The sequence below is a fragment of the Indicator indicator genome, chromosome 9 (assembly GCF_027791375.1).
Source record: "Indicator indicator isolate 239-I01 chromosome 9, UM_Iind_1.1, whole genome shotgun sequence".
Taxonomy (NCBI): Eukaryota; Metazoa; Chordata; class Aves; order Piciformes; family Indicatoridae; genus Indicator; species Indicator indicator.
Genome location: NC_072018.1, coordinates 36491611 through 36515641, shown reverse-complemented (window position 1 = coordinate 36515641; position 24031 = coordinate 36491611). Strand labels below are relative to the sequence as shown.

At 51.4% G+C, this 24031-nt stretch overlaps 1 protein-coding gene across 1 annotated transcript; it reads right to left on the bottom strand.

Moving 5' to 3' along the window:
- Nucleotides 1-3537: 3537 nt before the first annotated feature.
- Nucleotides 3538-23814, bottom strand: RNF144A (ring finger protein 144A). Its single transcript, XM_054383592.1, has 7 exons — nt 23680-23814; nt 16825-16929; nt 16569-16629; nt 14981-15188; nt 11677-11833; nt 9046-9135; nt 3538-3669 (listed from the first exon to the last, which is right to left on the bottom strand). Exons 1-7 carry the CDS (start codon nt 23812-23814, stop codon nt 3538-3540), a joined length of 888 nt encoding a protein of 295 aa, XP_054239567.1.
- Nucleotides 23815-24031: the final 217 nt, after the last annotated feature.

Below are 24031 nucleotides of genomic sequence, written 5' to 3'. Positions count from 1 at the left end.
GTCTCAGCAGAGCAGAAGGGCAGAATCACCTCTCTGGACCTGCTGGTCCTTCTTTCCTTAGGATAAGAGCATTAAGCAATGAAGAGCTGCTGCAGGCATTTTGGGGGGCTGGGGTGGTGGTGATTTTAATATCAGTGTCATCAACAACCCTCAAGCTGCCTGATTCCCTCAGGACGTTTTAGGATATGGATGTGGAAAGCACAAACTTGGGCTTGGGAAAAAAAGAAGCAACACAAAGATCGATGCAAAAAGCTTGATGCATGCATAAGACCTGATGGACAAAGCCTGATGCATGCACAAGAACTGATGCATGCTCAAGGCCTGATGCACAAAGCCTGATGCATGCACAAGACCTGATGGACAAAGGCTGATGCATGCACAAGACCTGATGCATGCTCAAGGCCTGATGCACAAAGCCTGATGCATGCACAAGGCTTGATGCACAAAGCCTGATGCATGCACAAGGCCTGATGCATACACAAGGCCTGATGCACAAAGCCTGATGCATGCACAGGGCCTGATGCACAAAGCCTGATGCATACACAAGGCCTGATGCATGCACAAAGCCTGATGCATACACAAGGCCTGATGCATACACAAGGCCTGATGCATGCACAAGGCCTGATGCACAAAGCCTGATGCATACACAAGGCCTGATGCACAAAGCCTGATGCATGCACAAAGCCTGATGCATACACAAGGCCTGATGCATACACAAGGCCTGATGCATACACAAGGCCTGATGCACAAAGCCTGATGCATGCACAAGGCCTGATGCACAAGGCCTGATGCATACACAAGGCCTGATGCACAAAGCCTGATGCATGCACAGGGCCTGATGCATACACAAGGCCTGATGCACAAAGCCTGATGCATACACAAGGCCTGATGCACAAAGCCTGATGCATGCACAGGGCCTGATGCATGCACAAAGCCTGATGCATGCACAGGGCCTGATGCATGCACAAAGCCTGATGCATGCACAAGGCCTGATGCACAAGGCCTGATGCATGCACAAGGCCTGATGCATGCACAGGGCCTGATGTACAAAGCCTGATGCATGCACAGGGCCTGATGCACAAAGCCTGATGCATACACAAGGCCTGATGCACAAAGCCTGATGCATGCACAGGGCCTGATGCACAAAGCCTGATGCATGCACAAGGCCTGATGCATGCACAGGGCCTGATGCACAAAACCTGATGCATACACAAGGCCTGATGCATGCACAAAGCCTGATGCATGCACAAGGCCTGATGCACAAGGCCTGATGCATGCACAAAGCCTGATGCATGCACAAAGCCTGATGCATACACAAGGCCTGATGCATGCACAAAGCCTGATGCATGCACAAAGCCTGTTGCATACACAAGGCCTGATGCATGCACAAATCCTGATGCATGCACAAAGCCTGATGCACACACAAAGCCTGATGCATGCACAAGGCCTGATGCATACACAAAGCCTGATGCATGCACAAAGCCTGATGCATACACAAGGCCTGATGCATGCACAAAGCCTGATGCATGCACAAGTCCTGATGCACAAAGTTTGATGCATACACAAGGCCTGATGCACAAAGCTTGATGCATGCACAAGGCCTGATGCATGCACAAGGCCTGATGCATGCACAAAGCCTGATGCATGAACAAAGCCTGAGGCATGCACAAGGCCTGATGCATGCACAAGGCCTGATGCACAAAGCCTGATGCATGCACAAAGCCTGATGCATGCACAAGGCCTGAAGCATGAACAACGTTCACCAGGCCTAAAGCCTGGTGCCTGCACACAGCCTGGTACATGCTGCACCTCAATGGGATGAAAAGAGCTTGCCTTGAATACATTTATTTCTGCAGAGCAAGAGATGAAACCCAACAGTTTTAGTCATCAAATAAATACACCACAGCTTTATTTTCCTGCCCATGACCATTTAATACCCAAAGCACTTCATCTGGTTCCTGATCTACCAAGATCTCTCCCCACAGGCTCCATGAACAAGAGAGTTTGTCACTGATTTTGACTCCTTTTCTGCACATCAGGACATCAGCTGTGGTCTTAGAAAGAAGTTCTTCAGTATGAGGGTGGTGAGGCTCTGGAATAGGTTGCCCAAGAGGTTGTCGATGCTCTTTCCCTGAAGGATGAAATGAAACTTGCTGACTGAAAGGGTTCTCAAAGCCTGGCACAATGTGCCCAGGGAGGTGATTGAACCCCCATCCCTGGAGGTTGTTGGATCCCCATCCCTGGAGGTGACTGAATCTTTGTCCCTGAAGGTGGTTTAATCTCCATCCCTGGATGCTGGTCTCTTCTCAATACTACTAAGTGATAGGAGGAGAGGAAATGGCCTCAAGTTGCATCAGGGGAGGTTTAGGTTGGAGATGAGAAGCAACTTGTTGACTGAAAGGGTTCTCAAGGACTGGCCCAGGCTGCCCAGGGAGGTGGCTGAATCCCCATCCTGGAGGGGTTTGAAAGAGGCAGAGATGTGGTGGTGAGGGCCATGGCTCAGCCCCAGCCTTGGTAGAGTTAGAGAAGGGTTGGACTGGGTGATGTCAAAGGTTGTTTCTAACCATTCCATGGTTCTAAGGACAGAAGAAGCTATCTTGAAGGTCCAAAATATTTCCATATTCCAACAGCACAGCTATTTACACATTTGGTTTAAACAGGCTTCTATCTCTACCTAACTACAGAAAAAAAGATGAAGATACCTGGATTAGAAGTTACATAGCCCTCTAAATGTAGCAGAACCCTAAAGAACAGCAAAAAAAAAAAAAATAACAATTCAGACAAAAAAAAACCCAAACCCAAAGAGCCCTCAATCAACCACCAGTGCTCCAGTGGTAATCAATAGCACAGAAGCAGTTTGGAATGAACCTTGCTTAGGAAGCAGGTTTGGGTCACACTCAAGCTTCCCCAATTAGCTTTCCATCAGATCAATTTCTTCTCAGATTTTCCCAAGCTGGAAGGCAACAGAACCAACTCTATCCCTCTAAGCCTTCCTAAAGGCATAGGGTGGCTTATATGCACCTTATTGATGCTGTTCTACCTGGAAAAAAGAGGGACTGAGAAGGACACTGGGGGGGCTTGAAGAGAACTGAAGGGTGACAAATGTGGTCAGGGCACCCCAGGCTGACTCTGATTTAGGTGACAGGCAACTGAAAGATAGAGAAGATTAAGACTCCAAATGTGGCAGTGAGGAGATATGCAGAAGTGTAGCTTTGTAGGCATCCTCAGCTTGTTTTGTTGATGGCTCTCAGCACGCTTCCCAGGCCACCAGCAGAGCAGCAGAAACCTCTTGCAGTGGTCTCAGCAGTATCATCTCTTCATCTCTGATGGCTTCCCCAGGCCTCTCTTTAGCACCAAACTTGCCTTCCACGACCCTCCTTGTCTACTATCAATTGATCTACCCAACAGTCCCTGGAACCAAGACTGTGTGTCAATGAAAAGCAGAAGGGGGCAAGTAAGGCTACAGCAAGAGGGAAACATCAACAGCAAGGAGAAAAACCAAAGTGTAGGATGGGATGAGTCCAATCTTCTCTCCATCTAGGTAGGCAGAGGGTCATCATCTCCTTTGTTGCATTTGCACTTGCAGCACAGAACAAATGGTGTGGCAAGGAGCAGGAAAGGGGAGGCCACCAAAAGGAGAAGGCCAAATCCTGCAAAGATTCCTACCACCTGCAAGAGAAAGGAAGAGCAGTGAGTTAGGGAGAGCCATTGTCTAGGGTCTGCTGACACCAGGGCATCATCAGTGCCCTCCCAAAGGACCTCACCAAAGGTCAGTGACCTTGCCAGAGCCAGGACTGTCCCTCAAGAGCACAGAATTAAAGGATCAGAGAATTTATTTTGATTGGAAAAGGTCTTGCAGATCATCCAGTCCAACCAATCTCTAACTCTGCCAAGTTACCATGGCCCTCAGCACCACTTCTAAAACCCTCCAGGGATGGGCATTCAGCCACCTCCCTGGGCAGCCTGTGCCAGCCTTGGAGAACCCTTTCAGTCACCAAGTTTCTTCTCACCTCCAACCTAAACCTCCTCTGGTGCAATCTGAGGCCATTTCCTCTCCTCCTGTCACTCTGGACTAGCATAGGTTCCAACCACCCCTCAGGGAGCTGTGGAGAGCAATGAGGTCTCTCCTCAGCCTCCTCTTCAGGCTAAACCACCCCAGGTCCCTCAGCTGCTCCTCACCAGCCCTGTTCTCCAGGCCCTTCCCCAACCTTGTTGCCCTTCTCTTATCACTAGGGAGAAGAGACCAACATCCACCTCACAGATTGCATTGGGTTGGAAGGGACTCTCAAAGGGCATCTTGTCCAACCCCTCTGCACTCAGCAGGAACACCTCCAACTAGAGCAGGCTGCCCAGGGCCACAGCCAGTCTGATCTTGAATGGAGATGAATTACCCATGGTCAGTGCAGGGGAGCTGGCCTAGATGACCTTTAAAAGTTCCTTCTTCCCCAAGCCATGAAATGATTCTGTGATCCAATCTCTAGATACCTTTTTTTTTTTTTTTCTTGATCAAGCCTAAATAGTAAAGATCAGGATCAAGACTCCCAAAGAGTAAAGAAACTTCCACTATCAGTGGAAGTTTTTTCCTGAAGAAGCCTCCAAAATAGAATCAATCAAGGTTTTGGAGTCAAAATCATAGAATGGTTTGGGTTGGAAGGGACCTCCAAAGCTCATTCAGCCCAACCCTCCTGCAGTCAGCAGGGACATCCTCCACTAGATCAGGCTGCCCAGAGCCCCATCAAGCCTGATCTTGAATGTCTCCAGGGATGGGGTCTCCACCACCACTCTGGGCAACCTGTTCCAGTGTTGCAGCACCCTCACAGCAAAGAACTTCTTCCTAATGTTCATGGAAAAGGCAGGAAGACTCCCACAACCTTCCCACCAGCAGGACTACAAGCTTGGGGGTCTCAGTCACAGGTTACAAACACCATGGACTTAAGGAAGGCTTTGCATAGGCAATGTTCTCCTGCAGCAAGAACTGAGCTCATCAGGTCTCCAGGGACCATGATCTAACTCCATCTAAAAGCATTTTTTAAATGGCCTGAGAGGAGACCTCATTGCTCTCCACAACTCCCTGTAGGGAGGTTGGAATGAGGTGGGAGTTGGTCTTCTTCTCCCCAGTATCAGGTGATGGAAGGACAGGAAATGGCCTGAAATGGTGCCAGGCTGGAGATGAGGAAAGATTCCTTTGCTGCAAGAGTGGTCAGGGATTGGCACAGGCTGCCCAGGGAGGTGGTGGAGTTCCCATCCCTGGAGGTGCTCAGGAAATGTGTGGCCATGGTTTAGTGGCCATGGTGGTGCTGGGCTGATGGCTGGACTGGATGACCTCAGAGGGCTTTGCCAACCCAAACAGTTCTCTGAGTCTATGACATTTCATGTGTGGGGCTGGATCAGACAGGAGGAGAGCCAAAGTGCTCTTCCAGGCAGGGCCAGATGTGCTGCCCTAATTAGTGGGCAAATCTTTCATCAGCCAGGCTGCAGGTGACCTCCTTGTGCTTTTGCTGGCCATGGATAATTGCTTCTCTCGATGGCTCTGGGCTGCTTCTTGCAACCCTGCTGCTCAGAGGGATGCTCAGAGCAGAGCTGGCTGCAGGAGGTGGCGCTGTAGGACAGCAGTCACCAGCCTCAGGCTGCCTCCCACTACCTCCAATTCTCCTCCTCTTGGCTTTTGGCTGAGAAGCTCCAATTTCCTTACCCTACTAATGGTATTCCTTGCCAGGAGCTCTTCCAGGCTCTGAGGTGTACATGCTTCATTACTCAGTGTGGTTTGTTTTCTGGAGGTGCTGACAATCTGCTGCAGCTACCATTGCCTTTATTTGCTGCTAACCCAAAGCTGAATTCTCATCTCCTTTGAAAGCTGGGAGCTGCAACTGTTCCCAGCCTGCTCTTTGGAGACACCAACTTCTTGCCTAGCTTTCTTAAGCCCAGGCTGCTCAGGCAGCCAGGCTGCACCTTAGCAATACAGTGGATTAGATTCACTATTACTAATTTTCATGAGATTCACAGAATGGTTTGGGCTGGGAGGGACCTTGAAGATCATCATGTTTTAACCTCCCTGCCATGGCCAGGGACACCTCCCACTAGCCCAGGTTGCTCAAGAGCTTCTTATCTTTTTACCTACTTAGAGCTTTCAGCCTCAATATCATGTCCAAATATTCATTAAGTTTAATTTTTCATACAGTCAGAACAGTTTGGGTTGGAAAAGCTTTTGAAGATCATCCAGTCCAAATATTCTCTAACTCTACACCCAGGCTGGGGCTAAAGCCATGGCCCTCAGCACCAAAGCTCTGCCTCTTTCAAACACCTGCAGGGATGGGGATTCAGCCACCTCCCTGGACAGCCTGTGCCAGGCTTTCAGAACCCTTCAGCCAAGGATTTTCTTCTCATATCCAACCTAAACCACACCCGGGGCAACTTGAGAACGTTTCTTCTCCTCCCATCACTTGTTACTAGAAAGAAGAGCTCAACCCCCACCTGGCTCCATCCTCCTTCCAGGGAGCTGTAGAGAGCAATGAGGTCTCCCCTCAGCCTCCTCTTCTCCACACCAAACACCCCCAGCTCCCTCAGCTGCTCCTCCCCAGCCCTCTTCTCCAGACCCCTCCCCAGCTTCCTTGACCTTCTTTGTACCTACTTCAATGTCCTTCTTGCAGTGAGGGCCCAAAACTTGTGGGGAGTTCTCCTTAGTCTGAGTATTTTGGTTGGTTGTGTTGGGTTTTTTCAACCCAACCTATCTGCTGAGCATTTCCTACTCATTTTCTGCCTGGTTCTGTTGCCTCTGAAGAAGCTGCTGCCCTGCCCTACTCAGCATCAAGCCATTCCCTTCAGCCAAAACAAATAACCGTTTCTTTTGCAAATCCACAAACCACAACCCAAAAGGCTTTAGCTCAGTTTGCCTTGGCTAAGCACTCAAAGCAACTTCAGCACCAGGAAACAGTTGCAGTGTTGATTTGGCTTTAGGAGGACTTAGCAGAATTGGATCCTGAGGCTACAGCCTCTTGTACAAATAGGTTTGATGGACATTTTGTTTGATCTTTTGTTCCTCACTGAGAAAGAAAGTGCTAAGAAGAGGCTCCAATTAGCAGGTTCATCACTTCATGTTAAGGGTGCCATCAGGAAAGCTTCTGTAAACAGAATTCCTAAGGTAGCAGTGGCTAAGCCATGGAACACCCAGTCCAGAGCTCAAGAGACCTAGGGAGAGTGGCTGGGTGTAGGGAGAGGGTAGGTGTAGGGAGTGAGAGTGGGTGTAGAGAGAGAGGGTGGGTGCAGAGAGAGAGGGTGGATGTAGAGAGAGAGTGGGTGTAGGGAGAGGGTGGGTGTAGGGAGAGAGGGTGGGTGTAGGGAGAGAGTGAGTGTAGGGAGAGAGGGTGGGAGTAGGGAGACAGGGTGGGTGTAGGGAAAGAGAGGGTGTAGGGAGAGGGTGGGTGTAGGGAAAGAGAGTGGGTGTAGGGATAGAGGGGGGTGTAAGGGTGGGTGTAGGGAGAGAGGGTGGGTGTAGGGATAGAGGGGGGTGTAAGGGTGGGTGTAGGGAGAGAGGGGGTGGGTGTAAGGGTGGGTGTAGGGAGAGAGGGTGGGTGTAAGGGTGGGTGTAGGGAGAGAGTGGGTGTAGGGATGGGGGGGTGTAAGGGTGGGTGTAGGGATAGAGGGGGGTGTAAGGGTGGGTGTAGGGAGAGAGGGTGGGTGTAAGGGTGGGTGTAGGGAGAGAGTGTGGGTGTAAGGGTAGGTGTAGGGAGAGTGTGGGTGTAAGGGTGGGTGTAGGGAGAGTGTGGGTGTAGGGATGGGGGGGGTGTAAGGGTGGGTGTATGGATAGAGGAGGGTGTAAGGGTGGGTGTAGGGAGAGAGGGGGGGTGTAAGGGTAGGTGTAGGGAGAGAGTGTGGGTGTAAGGGTGGGTGTAGGGAGAGAGTGTGGGTGTAGGGATGGGGGGGGTGTAAGGGTGGGTGTATGGATAGAGGAGGGTGTAAGGGTGGGTGTAGGGAGAGAGTGTGGGTGTAAGGGTGGGTGTAGGGAGAGAGTGTGGGTGTAAGGGTGGATGTAGGGAGAGAGTGTGGGTGTAGGGAGGGAGGGGGGGTGTAAGGGTAGGTGTAGGGAGAGAGTGTGGGTGTAAGGGTGGATGTAGGGAGAGAGTGTGGGTGTAGGGAGAGAGGGGGGGTGTAAGGGTAGGTGTAGGGAGAGAGTGTGGGTGTAAGGGTGGGTGTAGGGAGAGAGTGTGGGTGTAAGGGTGGATGTAGGGAGAGATTGTGGGTGTAGGGAGGGAGGGGGGGTGTAAGGGTAGGTGTAGGGAGATAGTGTGGGTGTAAGGGTGGGTGTAGGGAGAGAGTGTGGGTGTAGGGAGGGAGGGGGGGTGTAAGGGTAGGTGTAGGGAGATAGTGTGGGTGTAAGGGTGGGTGTAGGGAGAGAGTGTGGGTGTAAGGGTGGATGTAGGGAGAGAGTGTGGGTGTAGGGATAGAGGGGGGGTGTAAGGGTGGGTGTAGGGAGAATGTGAGGGTTTAGGATGGACATAAGAAACTTGCTGACTGGAATGGTTCTCAAAGCCTGGCACAGGCTGCCCAGGGATGTGACTGAATGCCCATCCCTGGAGGTGTTTCCAAGAGGCAGGGATGTGGTGCTGAGGGCCGTGGCTTAGCCCCTGCCATGGCAGACTTAGAGAATGGTTGGAGTGGGTGATCTGGAAGGGTTTTTCCAACTGAAATGATTCCGATTGGCCTTTGTGCTGCATGCACTGAAGCAGTGCAGGGAGCTCCTTCAGACTCATCAGCTGCACCACTGAGTATGGCATCGTCTGCAAGCTTGCTGAGAGGCTTTCTCAGTGGCCAAGGAGTGTCCTGTCAGGGAGAGCTACCTGTTCCTCCTCTCCAAGTCACTGCCCTCTTCATGATGTTTGAAGTCCCTTCCAACCTGCTATTCTATGACTCTCTTTAAATCTGCTACCAGAATCAGTTCCCATTTGGAACAGGATTTTACCCTAAGGGGTTAAAGTGAGTAAGGCAAAGCAAGGCACCATGGTCTGGAGCAGCAGATCTGCAGAGATCTTTGCAAGATGTGAGCTTTACCTGTGTTCTGTGCCAGATAACAGATGCCCTGGAGTGTCCCAGCTTGTTCCTACAAGGTCCTTTGTCATAATGGATAAGGAGGAAGTCATCCTGCAAACCATGAGATTAAAAGGTATCAAAATAAATGGAAACACAAACTGCTCTTCAAGTTAGAACAGACCAAATCTTCCAACCAGAAGATGTACAGGAAGGGAAAAAGTTGAGCAGGGTGGATATGGCCAGGTCCAACCTTTTCAAAGGGCTTTATTTGGGGTTTCTTCACAAACAGGTTTGTTTAGCAAGGGTTCCACCTTTACACTGAACTCAACTCCCAAAGGCTCTGCAGCTGTGTACTGAAATTCCAGCAAGGAGGTCAGCAGGAGGAGCCAAGAAGACAAGCACAGCATTTGACACACAGAGAAACAGCAAAGGCAAACGGAGCCACTCTGTGGAGCTATGAATCCTTGCTCTGAAGGCTCCCCAGAGCTGCTCCCTTTTGCCACCTGAAGAGGAAAAGGACAACACAGATTTTGGAGAAGGGATCCTAGAATGGCTCAGGTTGGAAGGGATCTCAGAGCTCATCTCCTCCAACCTCCCCACCATGCCCAGGGACACCTCTCAGCCAGACTCAGCTGTTCAAGGCCTCATCCAGCCTGGCCCTGAACACCCCCAGGCAGGAGGCAGCCACAGCCTCCCTGGGCAGCCTGTGCCAGACTCTCACCACCCTGGGACTGAAGAACTTCTTCCTCAGCTCCAATCTAACCCTGCTCTGCCCCAGCTTCAAACCATTCCCCCTTGGCCCGTCTCAGACACCCTCAGCAAAAGTCTCTCTGCAGCCTTCCTGCAGGCTCCCTTCAGGTCCTGGCAGGCAGCTCTGAGGTCCCCCTGGAGCCTTCTCCTCTGCAGGCTGCACACCCCCAGCTCCCTCAGCCTGTGCTCACAGCAGAGCTGCTCCAGCCCTTGGCTCATCTTTGTGGCCTCCTCTGGACTCTCTCCACCAGCTCTGTGTCCTTCTGATGCTGGGAACACCAGAGCTGGAATCAGGATTGAAGGTGAGGTCTGAGCAGAGCAGAGTCAAGGGGCAGAATCCCCTCTCTTGCCCTGCTGCCCACACTGCTCTGGACACAATCCAGACCCTCTCTGTCCTTCCATCCCTTGTAAACCAGCCAGGAGAGCAGGCCTGGCTCTAACGGAAGGCTGCATTTGACTCAGCAGGTCAGGATTGATAGTGAAGCATTCCAACAGGACAACCCCAGGGTCCAAAGAGGCAGAGCAGCTCTCAGGAACCTCCAACATTTCCTTTGCTATTGTTTACAATGCTATAAAATAAACCAGATGAGATGGAAACAGCTGCTGGTGGATATCCTCTGATCCTTGGCCATGATAAGAGGCTGATTTCAAAAGAACCTCCATAAATACATGTCAGCAGCAGCTTACAGACTGACAAAGGCCTGTTTGGAAGAGATCATTGTCTTCTTTTGCATGTCAGATCTATTTCTTGCCCCTGAGAAGACAATGAATGGTAAACAGATGGGACTGGGTGGTGACACACCAAAATCAGAGTTTATTAAACTTCCCTGGGCTGAGGACATGGCTGAACCTCCCTTGGACTTCACAGCTTCACAGATGGCTGGAAGGGAGCCTCAAAGGTCATCTTCTCCAACCCTCCTGCAGTCAGCAGGGACATCTCCAACTAGAGCAGGCTGCCTAGGGCCACATCCAGTCTGATCTTGAATGTCTCCAGGGATGGGAGCTCAACCACATCCCCAGGCAGCCTGTGCCAGTGTTTCACCACTCTCATTGTGCAGAACTTCCTCCTGAAGTCCAACCTCAATCTGCCCTGCTCCAGTTTCAAACCATTGCTCCTCTCAGCACTGACTATTTCCACACAGTAACAAATAAAAGAAGAATTATAAAATGGTTTGGGTTGGAAGGGACCTTAAAGAGTATCCATTTCCAGCCCCCTGCCATGGGCAGGGACACCTCCCACCAGCCCAGGCTGCTCAAGGCCTCATCCAGCCTGGCCTCCAGGGAGGAGGCAGTCACAGCCTCCTTGGGCAACGGGTTCCCCACCCTCACTGGAAAGAATTTCTTCCTCATCTCCAGTCTCAATCTCCCCTCTCCTAGCTCAAAACCATTGTCCCTCATCTTGTCACTCCCAGCCCCTGTCCAAAGTTCCTCCCCAGCATTCCTGACAGCCCTTCAGGGACTGGAAGGCTGCTCCAAGGTCTCCCCGGAGCCTTCTCTTCTCCAGGCTGAACAGCCCCAACTGAGCCTGTCCTCACAGGGGAGGTCCTCCAGCACTCTGACCACCTTTGTGACCTCCTCTGGATCCGCTCCAGGAGCTCCACATCCTTCACACCATTTGATGTCAATTCACAGCTTTTATTTCATACAATTTCACTTTTGAATCCATTATTTCCTGACTTTAATCATCATTTACTGAATTGCACACAGACAAAATGCTAACAGCCCAAAGGTGAGCCAAGCAGAACAGGTCACACAAGTCCCTGCCACGCTACCAGCATCACCTCTGCGGCCTCGTGGTCCAGCAAGCTGGGCAGGAGGCAGTGAGCTACAACTGACTGGAGCCAAGAGCCAAGCAAAGCAATGGAGCTGCTGTGAGAAGCAGAGTGCAGGGCTGGTACTCACATCAAGAGACTCCAGGCAGTACCAGCAGAAGGCATGTTTGCAGTTCTTGCACATCATCTGGGCACAGCCCTCGTCCCGCTCGATGTAAACCTTGCACTTCGGGCAGCGTTTGATGGGAGCATCATCAGCATCATCATCTTCCTCCTTCAGAACTGAGCTGGGGAGGGGAGGTAGGGGGGGTAAAGGCAGCAATTGGTTAAGCTGGGTGGGCATCAGGGTCACCAAGGTAAAGTGCAAGGTCCTGCACTTAGGGCAGGGTAATCCGAGATATCAGTGCGGGCTGGGGGATGAGGAGATTGGGAGCAGCCCTGCAGAGAAGGACTTGGGGGGAGAAGATGGACAGGAGCCAGCAATGGGCACTGGCAGCCCAGAAGGCCAAAGGCTGCCCTTGGCCTTCTGGGCTGCCAAGTGTCCATTGCCAGAGCTGGAGAGAGAGGATCCTGCCCCTCTGCTCTGCTCAGACCTCACCTGCAATGCTCTGTCCTGCTATGGAGCCCTCAACATCTCCTCTTCCTTTCCCTTCTTCTCTCTTTTCTTCCCCTTGTGTCCTTGCTCCTCCTTCACCCCTTCCCTCTCCTCCTCTCAGGATCTGCCTTCCTGTTTCCTGTGCTTGCTGCACCTTTGCTAGGCTGAGCATAACTTTATCTACTTTGACTTGGACAATTCAGTCAATCCATTTCCACTTCAACCTGTGGATTTTTTTTCCCAGCTGAGATGGGGTCATCAAGTGATGGAGCAACTGCTGGAGCTTAGCCCTAGGTACACAGCCAGGAGACAGGGCACAGTTTGCTCCTGGAACAGATCAATCAGCAGCAGCCACTTCACACTTTTCTGTGTCCAGATCATTCTCCTTTTTTCTACCTTCTTCTTTGAGGCAATTCCTTGATGACACAACAAGCTCAGATCAAACTGCTCCAGACTGGGGCACCAGGGAGACATTGCTTCTCTCTGTCCTCCTTGAGGGATCTTTCCTAGGAAAGATCAGGAATGACAAAGTTTTGGGGACATGTTGATCTCTTAGAGTTGATGTGAGAGGGAGGTTGTGGATGCCACCTCCCTGGAGTCTTCAAGGCCAGGTTGGATGAGGCCTTGAGCAGCCTAGGCCAGTGGAGGGTGTCCCTGCCAGGAGGTTTGGAACTAGAGGATCTTTGAGGTCCTTTCCAACACAAACCATTCTATGAATCCATGACTCATTGTTCGTGAGTTAGGGTCAGCATCACCTCTCCTACACAGTCTCACAGTAGATCAGAGGCTGGAAGGGACCTCCAGAGATCATCAGGTCCAACCCCCTGCCAGAGCAGGAACACTCAGGGGAGTCTGCACAGGAATGCATCCAGGTGGGGTTGGAAAGGCTCCAGAGAAGGAGACTCCACAACCCCCCTGGGCAGCCTGCTCCAGGGCTCTGTCACCCTCACTGCAAAGAAGTTTCTCCTCAGGTTGAGCTGAAATCTTCTCTGTTCAAGTTTGAACTCATTGTTCCTTGGCTTATCACTGTGCACCACCCAAAAGAGCCTGGCCCCCTCCCCTTGACACCCACCCCTCACATATTGATAGACATTGATCAGATCCCCTCTCAGCCTTCTCTTCTCCACACTAAACAGCCCCAGGGCTCTCAGGCTCTCTTCACAGGGAGATGCTCAAGTCCCCTAAGCATCCTCCTGGCTCTCCCTTGGACTCTCTCCAGCAGGTCTCTGTCTCTCTTGAACTGGGGAGCCCCAAACTGGACACAGGATTGCAGCTGTGGTCTCAGCAGGGCAGAGGAGAGAGGTAGAAGAACTTCCCTAGCCCTGCTGGACACCTTTCCTGCTGCATCCCAGGATCCCATTGGCTCTCTTGGCCACAAGGGCACATTGTTGTCCCATGCAGAACTTGCTGCCCACCAGCACTCCAAGGTCTTTCTCTGGGGAGCTGCTTTCCATCAGGACAGCCTCTAACCTGTCCTGGTGCCTGTTGTTTTTCCTCCCCAGATGCAGGACCCTGCCCTTGTCCTTATTGAACATCATGAGGTTAGCCTGCAGCCAGCTCTCAGCCTGTCCAGGTCACACTGGATGGCTGCACAGCCCCCTCTCCTTGTCATAAACCCACAGGATCTTCCCTCACCTAGCAGGCACCCCAGGAATGCAGGCAGGCTGGAAGAAGCTTTATTTCCTCTGAAAGAAATCCCCTACCATCTGCAGGTTTTCTGGCCACTAACCAGAATGCACTTAAGCAACACTTCAGTGTTCCTCAACAAATGTCACTTCCATCAGCCTTCTGCCAGTGGGAGAGATGAGAACAATTGATGAGGAATCAACAGTTTGCTGGAAACCAGGACTGTCCCTGGATGGATTGGCCTGATTGATTTGCCCAGAGGCAGGATAAAAGGACACACACACCAGGGTTCAATCAGAAAAAAACCCCAACAAACCACTTTGAATCCATAATCTGCCTCTGCAACTCCAAATGGCTGCTAGCACAAATTGCTCCTGGCAGTTTTATGCTCCAAAATAGTGAATAAAGCAAACCTCAGTGGAGAAAAAAAAAAAAGAAAAACAAACAAAAAAAAAAGAAACACAAAATAAAATTAAAGCAACCAACCCCCAAAAGAGATAAAAGGTTTAGTTAGCTATTCATCAAGTTTGCTGAGCTTCAGTTCTGCTCAAGCAAACACAGAAAGAATGTGTGGCAGTTACCATATTTGCCCAGAAACTCATCATGACAGCATCCAAGCAAGTCATGGTGCAGCAAAGCTTGAAAGGAGAGGAGTTAAGGACTAAGCAAGAGAGGAAATGGCCTTGAGTTGCACCACGGGAGGGTTAGGTTGGAGATTAGGAAAAATTTCTTTGCTGCAAGAGTGGTCAGGGATTGGCACAGGCTGCCCAGGGAGGTGGTGGAGTCCCCATGCCTGGAGGTGTTCCAGAAACCTGGGGCCATGGCACCTGGGGCCATGGTTTGGTGGCCATGGTGGGGTTGGGTTGATCATTGGACTTGATGATCCTAGAGGGCTTTGCTAACCCAAACAATTCTCTGATGCTAAGATCCCCTGTGAAGGAAGCTCCTAAGCTGCCTGGGTGTTTTTCCCACTGGGGTGCTGACAGAGGCTCAAGCAGCTCCTCTGTGCTTTGCCAGGACTGGTAGCAAGCACTGAGGCTGCCAAGAGCTGCCCAGTTTTGGAGCAGAGCTTTAAAGGATCCAGAATGACTTCAGTGAAGGAATCAGCTCTAAAACAAAGCCTTAGGCAAACATCTCTTTGCCATTCCTTCCCCAGTCTGCCTACAGCCTGAGTGCTTTGTTTGTAAATCCTTGCTCTTTCCCACCACTTTACCTTGTTTCTCCTGGCAGAAAGGAGACTGGCATGTTCTCCTGGCAGCCTTGGCCTGGGTGCCAGTTAGATTTGCAAGCAGAGCAGAACTCAATGTCACAGGCTTTGCACTGCACCAGCTGGGGGTCCTGTGGGCTCGGTTCCTGGAGCTGGCAAACTGCCTGGCACGTAGAGGATGGACACCAAGTCCGACAGGGATCCAAAAGCACTTCTGGAAAGGGACAGAAAAGAAGAGAATTCCATGGGAATTACAAGATTGGCCTCCCACAACAACGTGTTCCAGCTGAGGCTGACTGGCAGGGCTTTGAAGACCATTTTCACATGAAAGCTTTTGATTTATTCTTCCCAATTCAGCCATCAGTCTGGGCCTGCTCTACAAATGGGCTCCAAACTGCAGTGAGTGCCCTGGGTTTGAATTAACTCCCTGTTCTCAGCCACTGAACTTAACCTCAGCTGAGAAGGAGCTGCCCTAGAATCACAAAACGGTTTGGGTTGGAAGGGAGCTCCAAAGCTCAGCCAGTCCAACCCCCTGCACTCAGCCCGGACATCCTCCTCTAGAGCAGGTTGCTCACAGCCTTCTCCAGCCTCACCTTGAAGATCTCCAGGGATGGACCCTCAACCACCTCCCTGGGCAACCTGCTGCAGTGTTCCAGCAGCCTCCTGGTGCAGAACTTTTTCCTCACATCCAATCTCAACCTGCTCTGCTCTCATTCCAAACCATTGCCCCTGGTCCTGTCACTGCGGACCTTTGGGAACAGTCCCCCTGCAGCCTCCTCATCTTCAGCTGAAGTTAAGCCCAGCCCATGCTGGGCAGCTATAACCCAGCAGAAATGGTTCTCACAGTGGCCTGCTCAGGAGGACCCTGTTTCAAGTTAGCCTCTGACCAAATGTAACCACATAGAATGGTTTTGGTTGGGAAAGACCTTGAAGCTCATCCACTCCAACCATTCTGTAACTCTGCCCAGGCTGGGGCTAAGCCATGGCCCTCAGCACCACATCTCTGTCTCTTCCAAACCCATCCAGGGATGGGCATTCAACTACCTCCCTGTTCAGCCTGTGCCAGGCTTTGAGAAGCTTTTCAGTCCACAAGTTTCTTCTCATCTCCAACTTAAACCTCCCCTGGGACAACCTGAGGGCATTTCCTCTCCTCCTATCACTTGTGACTAGGGAGAAGAGACCAGCCCCCAGCTTCCAGTACCTCAAGGGGGGTAAAAGAAAGCCAGGGAGGGACTTCGGAAAAGGGCTGGGAGTGACAGGATAAGGGACAATGGCTTTGAGCTGCAAGAAGGCAGACTGAGACTAGAGAGGAGGAAGAAATTCTTGAGAGTGAGGGTGGTGAGACACTGGAACAGGTTGCCCAGGGAGGCTGTGGATGCCTCCTCCCTGGAGGTGTTCAGGGCCAGGTTGGATGAGGCCTTGAGCAACCTGGGCTGGTGGGAGGTGTCCCTGCCCATGGCAGGGGGACTGGAACTGGATGAGCTTCGAGATCCCTTCCAACCTAACCTCTTCCATGATTCCATGGCCCTCAGCATTTATAGGATTGCTCTCCCATCCCCACAGCCATACAATTGCTCATGTTCCACAAACTCACCTCTTTCAAACTGGAGCTTCTTATACCTCTGCATGATTTCTGAAGCAACCATGCACTCAATCTGTTGAAGGAAAGGGAAAAAAAAGTAACAAAAACAAGATTTCCAGTTAGGAACAGGAAGCAATCATCTAAAGGCATTTTTAACACACAGAGATAAAAATATTTGACCTTTGGAGAGTTATTAAAAGCTTGTGTGGCAGCTGGAAGAGCCATCTGAACATGCTGGGAAGGCAAGAGGAGAAGTTATGTGCAGTACCTCATTCTCTTGCAGATGGCCTTGCTTCGGGCAGGCAGCATCAGGGCAGCTTATGGCTGTTTCTAGACCTTCTTTGATCAGAAGTTCCACATACTGCTTTAGGCACTGTAAGAGTGAAAGACAGCGTCAATCATCCCACCAAGAGTCATCAGCAAGGTTGGAAAAGACCTCCAAGATCATCCAGTCCAGCCAGCAACCCAACACCACCATGGCCATCAAACCATGGCCACAGCCACAGGGGTTTCTTGAACCCCTCCAGGGATGGGGACTCCACCAGCCAGAGGAAGGCAGGGAAGCTGGTGACAGGGCTGGAAGGAAAGAGGAATGGTTAGTTTGGAGATAAGGAGGCTGAGGGTGGACCTCATTGCTCTTCTCCAGCTTTCTGAGGAGGGCACATGGAGAGAGAGATTCCCTGGAATCCACTGATAGGAGAAATGGGAATCATAGAATTGCTTCACTTGGAAAAGACCTCTAAGATCAGTGAGTCCAACCACTGAGCCAGCACCACCATCACCACTAAACCCTGTCCCCAGCTGCAATGTCTGCAAGTTTTCTCAACCCCTCCAGGGATGGGGACTCCACCACCTCCACAGGCAGCCTGTTCCAATGCTCAGTACCAGAGGGCAGAAGGGGATGGTGTCTGCCTTCTGGTTCCAGTGAAGAACCATCTGACCTTGATGGTTCATAGATCCATAGAAGGGGTTAGGCTGGAAGGGACCTTGAAGATCATCCAGTTCCAACCCCCTGGTTGGAGGAACACCTCTCAGCTAGACTCAGTTGCTCAAGGCCTCATCCAGCCTGGCCCTGAACACCTCCAGGGAGGGGACAGCCACAGCCTCCCTGGGCAACCTGTTCCAGTCTCTCCCCACCCTCACTCTCAAGAATTTCTTCCTCATCTCCAGTCTCAATCTCCCCTCTCCCAGCTCAAAGCCATTGTCCCTCATCCTGGCACTCCCAGCTCTTGTCCAAAGTCCCTCTCCAGCTCTGCTGGAGCCCTTTCAGGTTGCTCTAAGGCTGCTCTAAGGTCTCCCTGGAGCCTTCTCTTCTCCTGGCTGAACAGCCCCAACTCTCCCAGCCACACATCTTTTCCAGAAGAAGGAAAAATGTGAGAATTGGGACTCCTAGAAGATCTACAGTTTCCATGGAGACCACATTACAAATCTGGGTGCCACCAGAGCTCTCCTCCCATAGCAACCACAGCATTTTACCTGTCACAACTGAACACCTGGCAGCAAACACAGGAGTGAGCAGCACGAGCACCACCAAAGCAGAGAAGAAAGGAGGACTTCACACCAAACCTTGCTGCTGTGGAAGAGCAACCACCTCCCTTCATCTCCACACACCCCACATCAAAGTGAGAGCTCCTGGGTGCCTGCTGGGGAGGCAAAGGGGAATGATCTCTGCAGATGCCACCCAACCTCTACCAGCCTGGCACTGCTCAGAAAGGGGAGATGAGGGTGCAGCAGAGCCCTGTGGTGTTCTCAGCCTACCTGGGAGCTCAGCTGGCAGAGGCAATTGCAGACAATTAGAGAAAGGCCACCTCCAAGTGTTGTCAGGTCTGTGAATAGGGAGTGGAGCTAGACAGAATCCTGGAATGTGGGGCTTGGAAGGGACCTCTGCAGATCATCCAGTCCAACACCCCTGCTAATGCAGGGCACCCACGGCAGCTTGCCCAGCATCACAATGGCCAGGGAAGGTTTGAAAGTCTCCAGAGAAGGACACTCCACAACCTCTCTGGGCAGCCTGCTCCAGGGCTCCAGCACCCTCACACCAGACAAGTTTCTCCTCATGTTCAAACAGAACCTCCTGGGTTCTAGTCTGTGCCCATTGCCCCTTGTCCTCTCCCTGGGCACCACTGAGCAGAGCCCAGCCCCATCCTCTTGCCCCCCACCCTGTAGCTCTTGCTGAGCATTGCTCAGATCCCCTCTGGGGCTGCTCTTCTCCAGGCTCAGCAGCTCCAGGGCTCTCAGCCTTTCTTCATCACAGGGAAGCTCCAGGCCCCTCAACAGCTTTCTGTCCCTCCATTGGACTCTCTCCAGTAGTTCCCTGTCCCTCTTGAATTGGGGAGCCCAGAACTGGACACAATACTTCCAGTGTGGCCTCAGCATGGCAGAGCAGAGGAGGAGGAGAACCTGCTGGCCACACTCTTTTTCATGCACCCAAAGAAACCATTGCCCTTCTTGGCCACTTGGGCTCATCCTGGCTCATCTTCATCTGATGTCCCTCAACACCCCCAGCTCCCTCTCTACTTGGCACATTACAGCTACTCTGCCCCAAGCCTGGAGCAGTCCAGGGGTTGTTGTGACCCTAGTGCAGGACCCAGCCCTTGGCTTTGTTGAATCTCATCCCACTGGCCTCAGCCCTTGGATCCCCCCTGCCCAGTCCCTCTGCAGAGCCTCCCTACTCTCTGCCTCCCAGCTTAGTGGCACCTGCAAACTTACTGAAGGTGCTTGGATCCCCTCATCCAGGTCACTGCAGAAGACACTCAGCTCCTTTCAGACCCCCTTTCACCTACAAACATTTGATTGCAGATTTTAGCTCTCAGAGCTGGATGGCATTAGGAACTTCACTTCCTACCCACACAACTTCTGCTGCTCTGGTTCACAGAGGAACAAGTCACTACCTTGATGGCCTTGAGAGATCACTTCTGCCAGAGCTTCCTTTTCTGTGTCTCCTACTCAGAAACAACAAATCCATTTCCTGGAAAAACAGATTGGATGATTCACAGATTCACAGAATGGTTTGGGTTGGGACCTTAAAGCTCATCCAGTTCCAACCCCCTGGCCATGGGCAGGGACACCTCCCACCAGCCCAGCTTGCTCAAGGCCTCATCCAGCCTGGCCTTGAACACCTCCAGGGAGGAGGCAGCCACAAACTCCCTGGGCAACCTGTGCCAGTGTCTCCCCACCCTCACTGGCAAGAATTTCTTCGTCATTTCCAGTCTCAATCTGCCCTCTTCCAGCTTCAATCCATTGCTCCTTGTCCTGGCATTCCCAGCCCTTGTACCAAGTCCCTTGGATGTGTCAGGACTCCCCTTGTGACAGATGATGTCCTCTCTATGAGCAGGGCTTTCATGAGGACAGCTGCTCACTTCCTACCTGCTTGAGCTGCCTTGACTCAAAGCTCTTCAGGGTGAGTGGTGGAGTAGGTCAAGAGAACCACTGGCAGCACCCACAGCAGGCTGAGCTCTGCTGGAAGCAGCTCCTAGGCTGAGTGAGGTATCAGTGGTGCTCTGATGACACTGCCAGCTCCTGCTGATGCCCTTCCCCTCCATCTGCAGCCACCACGTGAGGATGAAGATGATGATGCATTCATTTTTAATGCCAGCACTTACAGCACTTACACTTCTCAAGCTGAAGGAGCTTCGCCATCATCAATCATTCATGTATTTAATTCTCCTCCTCAAGCTTTTGGGACCTTTGCCAAAGCCTGTTCCATTTGCTGCCCTCTCCTCACATCTTCCAAGCAATGACACACTTCATCCCTACCACCAGCACTGGGCAGGGCCTTCTCCTTGCCCTGGTGCAGCACTGGCCACCACCTACTCAAAACAGGCACAGCCAAAGGACACTTCTAATGCTGAACCTTCTGGGAACACAGCTGCTGAGAGCTAGAACCCAAGAGGTTCCACCTCAACACTAGGAGACACTTCTTTGCTGTGAGGCTGCTGGAGCCCTGGAGCAGGCTGCCCAGAGAGGTTGTGGAGTCTCCTTCTCTGGACACTTTCCAAACCCACCTGGATGTGTTCCTGGGTGATCTGCCCTGGGTGATCCTGCTCTGGCAGGGGGCTGGGACTGAATGACCTCCACAGGACCCTTCCAGCCTCTAACATCCTGGGATTCTGTCATTTCTTGGGTGGAGAATCACAGAATCATGCCAGTTGGTAAAGACCTTCAGGATCACTGACCCCAACCATTATCTAACTCTACAGAATCACAGAATGGGTTGGGTTGGAAGGGACCTCAAAGCTGATCCAGTTCCAACCCCTGCCATGGGCAGGGACACCTCCCACCAGCCCAGGTTGCTCAAGGCCTCATCCAACCTGGCCTTGAACATTCACAGCCTCCCTGGGCAACCTGTTCCAGTGTCTCCCCACCCTCCCTGTAAAGAATTTCTTCCTCATCTCCAGTCCCAATTTCTCCTCTTCCAGCTTCATTTCATTCTCCCTCATCCTATCACTCCAAGCCCTTGTCCAAAGTTCCTCCCCAGCTTTCTTGCAGGCCCCTTCAGGTACTGGAAGGCTGCTCTAAGCCCTTAACCTGTTCACTTGGTGGAGCCTCAGATAATTTTTACAGTAGAAAAAATAAAAGGAGAGATGCAATGAAAACCACTTGAAGATATTTTTGCTGACCATTTTCCTTTCTTAAAATAGAAAAGCAACGTTTTGGAAAAGCCACAACAAATTACTCCTAAGAAGGTGGTGCTGCTACTGGTGCAGAGGACAAGGGATTGCTTTTCAGTGTCAGCCCTGATTTGAGCTAGGTAGGCAACAACATTCTCCTCCGTTATCTTCCTGAGAGGAGCCTGGTGCTCAGGGACAGGCTGGATGAGGCCTAGAACAACCTGGGCTAGGAGGAGGTATCCCTGCCCATGACAGGGGGTTGGAACTGGATGATCTTTGAGGTCCCTTCCAACCCAAACCATTCCTGTGAATCATAAAATGCCACCCAGCATTTCCTGACTCTGATGTGGTTGGATCCCAGTTTACATAAATCTCTCTCTCTGTGGCTATATCTGGAGGGATATTTTTAGCAGCTCATCTCATGCTGCTTTGCAGCTGATCTAGAATTTGGGAGACCTCAGCAATTTACTCTACATGTCAATAATCATCCTACTTGGAAACATTTTCTGGTTGGGTTTGAGCTTTCTTCATGGAATCATGGAAATATTTTGGCTGGAGAAGTCTTTTAAGAACACTGAGGGTAGATTTTTTTTTTTTTTGGTTCAGAAAAATCCCAAAGCTCAAAACCTCCCAAACCCCCCCCAAAAAAACCCCACCCCAAATTAAAAGAAGATCTGTGTCTGCTCAGTGGCACCTTCTGAAGAGCAGGGAAGGTTTGCACAGGCAGTGGCTGCTCCTAGCATTGGTAACTCTCTGTCGTGAGAGATGCTGCCAAGGATTGGGGTGCAGAACAAGGTCACTGCTACTCCTTGTCTGCCCTTTGGGAATGCACAGTAAAAGGCCACACCTGCAGGGAGGCACAGACAGCACAGGTGATCCTAGAGTGACCAACAAGGGACACCAAGCATCATGGTTGGTGTAAAGCTGAAAGATCACAGAATCACAGAATCAACAAGGTTGGAAAAGACCTCAAGGATCATCAAAGTCCAACCTGTCACCCAAGACCACCAGGGTCAACTACTTTTTCAATGGCCAGAATCCAAGGAGGACTCTCTCTGCTCTGCCTTCAGATTCATAGAACCACAGAATGGTTTGGCACCTTAAGGATCATCCAGTCCTAACCTTCCTGCCACTTTCCTTTTCTCCACACTGAACATTCCCAGGTCCCTCAGCTGCTCCTCCCCAGCCCTGTTCTCCAGACCCTTCCCCAGTTTCCTTGTCCTTCTCTGGACCTGCTCCAGCTCTTCCATGTCCTTCTTGTAGTGAGGGCCCCCAAAACTGAAGCCAGCACTCAAGATGTGGCCTCCCCAGTGTTGAGTTCAGTACTTTCTACTCTCTAGACTTCCACCCCTGTGGAACCTTGAGCCAGCCAACAATGGACACATTCCTAATGGATGAGCCACACAAAATGTGGGAGAGCTGACAGCACAATGAGGACCACACCAACAAACCCCACAATGGAGCTCTGCACAAACAGCCACAACTGGCAAAGGACCAGGGGTGGGAAATGAGCTGCTGAGCCTTATCAGCAGAGGAGTGGCAGCCTGCTCTGCTCCAGCCATGCTCAGCAGAAGGAAGCAGAGTTCTCTCTCAAGCTTTTCTGAACAGCAGCCTTGTGTTGTTGTACAAGTGCTGGGATGAGACAAACTTCAGGAGATCTTTACCACAGCCATCAGTTCTCTCAGATCACTTACACAGGACAAAATTGTCTGTCGGAGCATCAAGAGTGTAACAGAGGAGGGCAATGAATTCACCAACTGTATTTCCACTTACCCTTGGAGAAGCAGAGAATCACACAATTCTGGGGGTTGGAGAAGACCTCCAAGGTCACTGAGTGCAACCAGCAACCCAACACCACCATGGCCACCAAACCATGTCCCCTAGTGCCATCTCCACAGGTTTCTTCAACACCTCCACCACCTCCCTGGGCAGCCTGTTCCAATCCCTGACCACTCTGGCAGCAAAGAAATTGTTCCTAATCTCCAACCTAAACCTTCCCTGGTGCATCCTGAGGCCATCTCCTCTCATCCTGCCACTTGTTCCTAGGGAGAAGAGACCAACACCCACCTGGCTCCAACCTCCTTTCAAGGAGGTTAGACATCAGGAGGAAGTTTAGGACATCAGAAGGAAATTCACCACAGTAAGAGTGATGAAACACTGGAACAGGTTGCTCAGGGATGTGCTTTAGGCCTCATCCCCAGAGATATTCAAGATCTGACTTCATGTTTCCTCTCATCTCCAACCTAAACCTCCCCTGGCCTCTTGTCTTCTCACTTGTTACTAGGGAGAAGAGCCCAACCCCAAGGCTCCAACCTCCTTTCAGGGAGTTGTAGAGGCCAGAAGGTCTCCCTTCAGCCTCCCCTTCTCCAGACCAATTGACCCCAGGTCAGGGATGCAGCAACCTTTCTTTCCACTGCAGCATCAACACTTCAGGGTGAAACCCACCCAGCTCCATGATTTGCGTAGCTAAAGCTGTGTTGGTTTGGGTTTTTTTCCTGGCCCTCAGAACTCACCAGGGTGCAGAAGATGCATTGACATTGTGCTATGGTTGTCATCTGCTCCACAGGGTATTCACCAAGGCAAAGCTTGCAGGACACTAATGGGTCAAGAACCAAGTCCCAGGTAGGTCTGTATCTTGCTGTAGTCATTGCAGAGCAGTCTGAAAAACAACACAAAAGGACAAAAAATATTTTACTTGTTTAGCTGGAGCAGTGCTGCTGCTGCAAATTTGCTTAGCACCTCCTGCCTGGTTGCTCCCTGGGTCAAAGCCACCTATAAACAGTGACCCCCACCCCTGCACTCAACAGGGACACCTCCAACTAGATCAGGCTGCCCCAGGCCACAGCAAGGCTGAAAGATGAGGGG

Excerpts from the sequence above, each read along its gene's own strand:
- RNF144A (XM_054383592.1), bottom strand. The coding sequence starts at position 23,814 with ATGACTACAGCAAGATACAGACCTACCTGGGACTTGGTTCTTGACCCA. Across the intron at positions 16,930-23,679 it reads AATGCATCTTCTGCACCCTG|TGCCTAAAGCAGTATGTGGA; the intron begins GTGAGTTCTGAG and ends TCACTCTTACAG. Across the intron at positions 11,834-14,980 it reads TTTCTGCCAGGAGAAACAAG|CTCAGTTCTGAAGGAGGAAG; the intron begins GTAAAGTGGTGG and ends TCCCCTCCCCAG.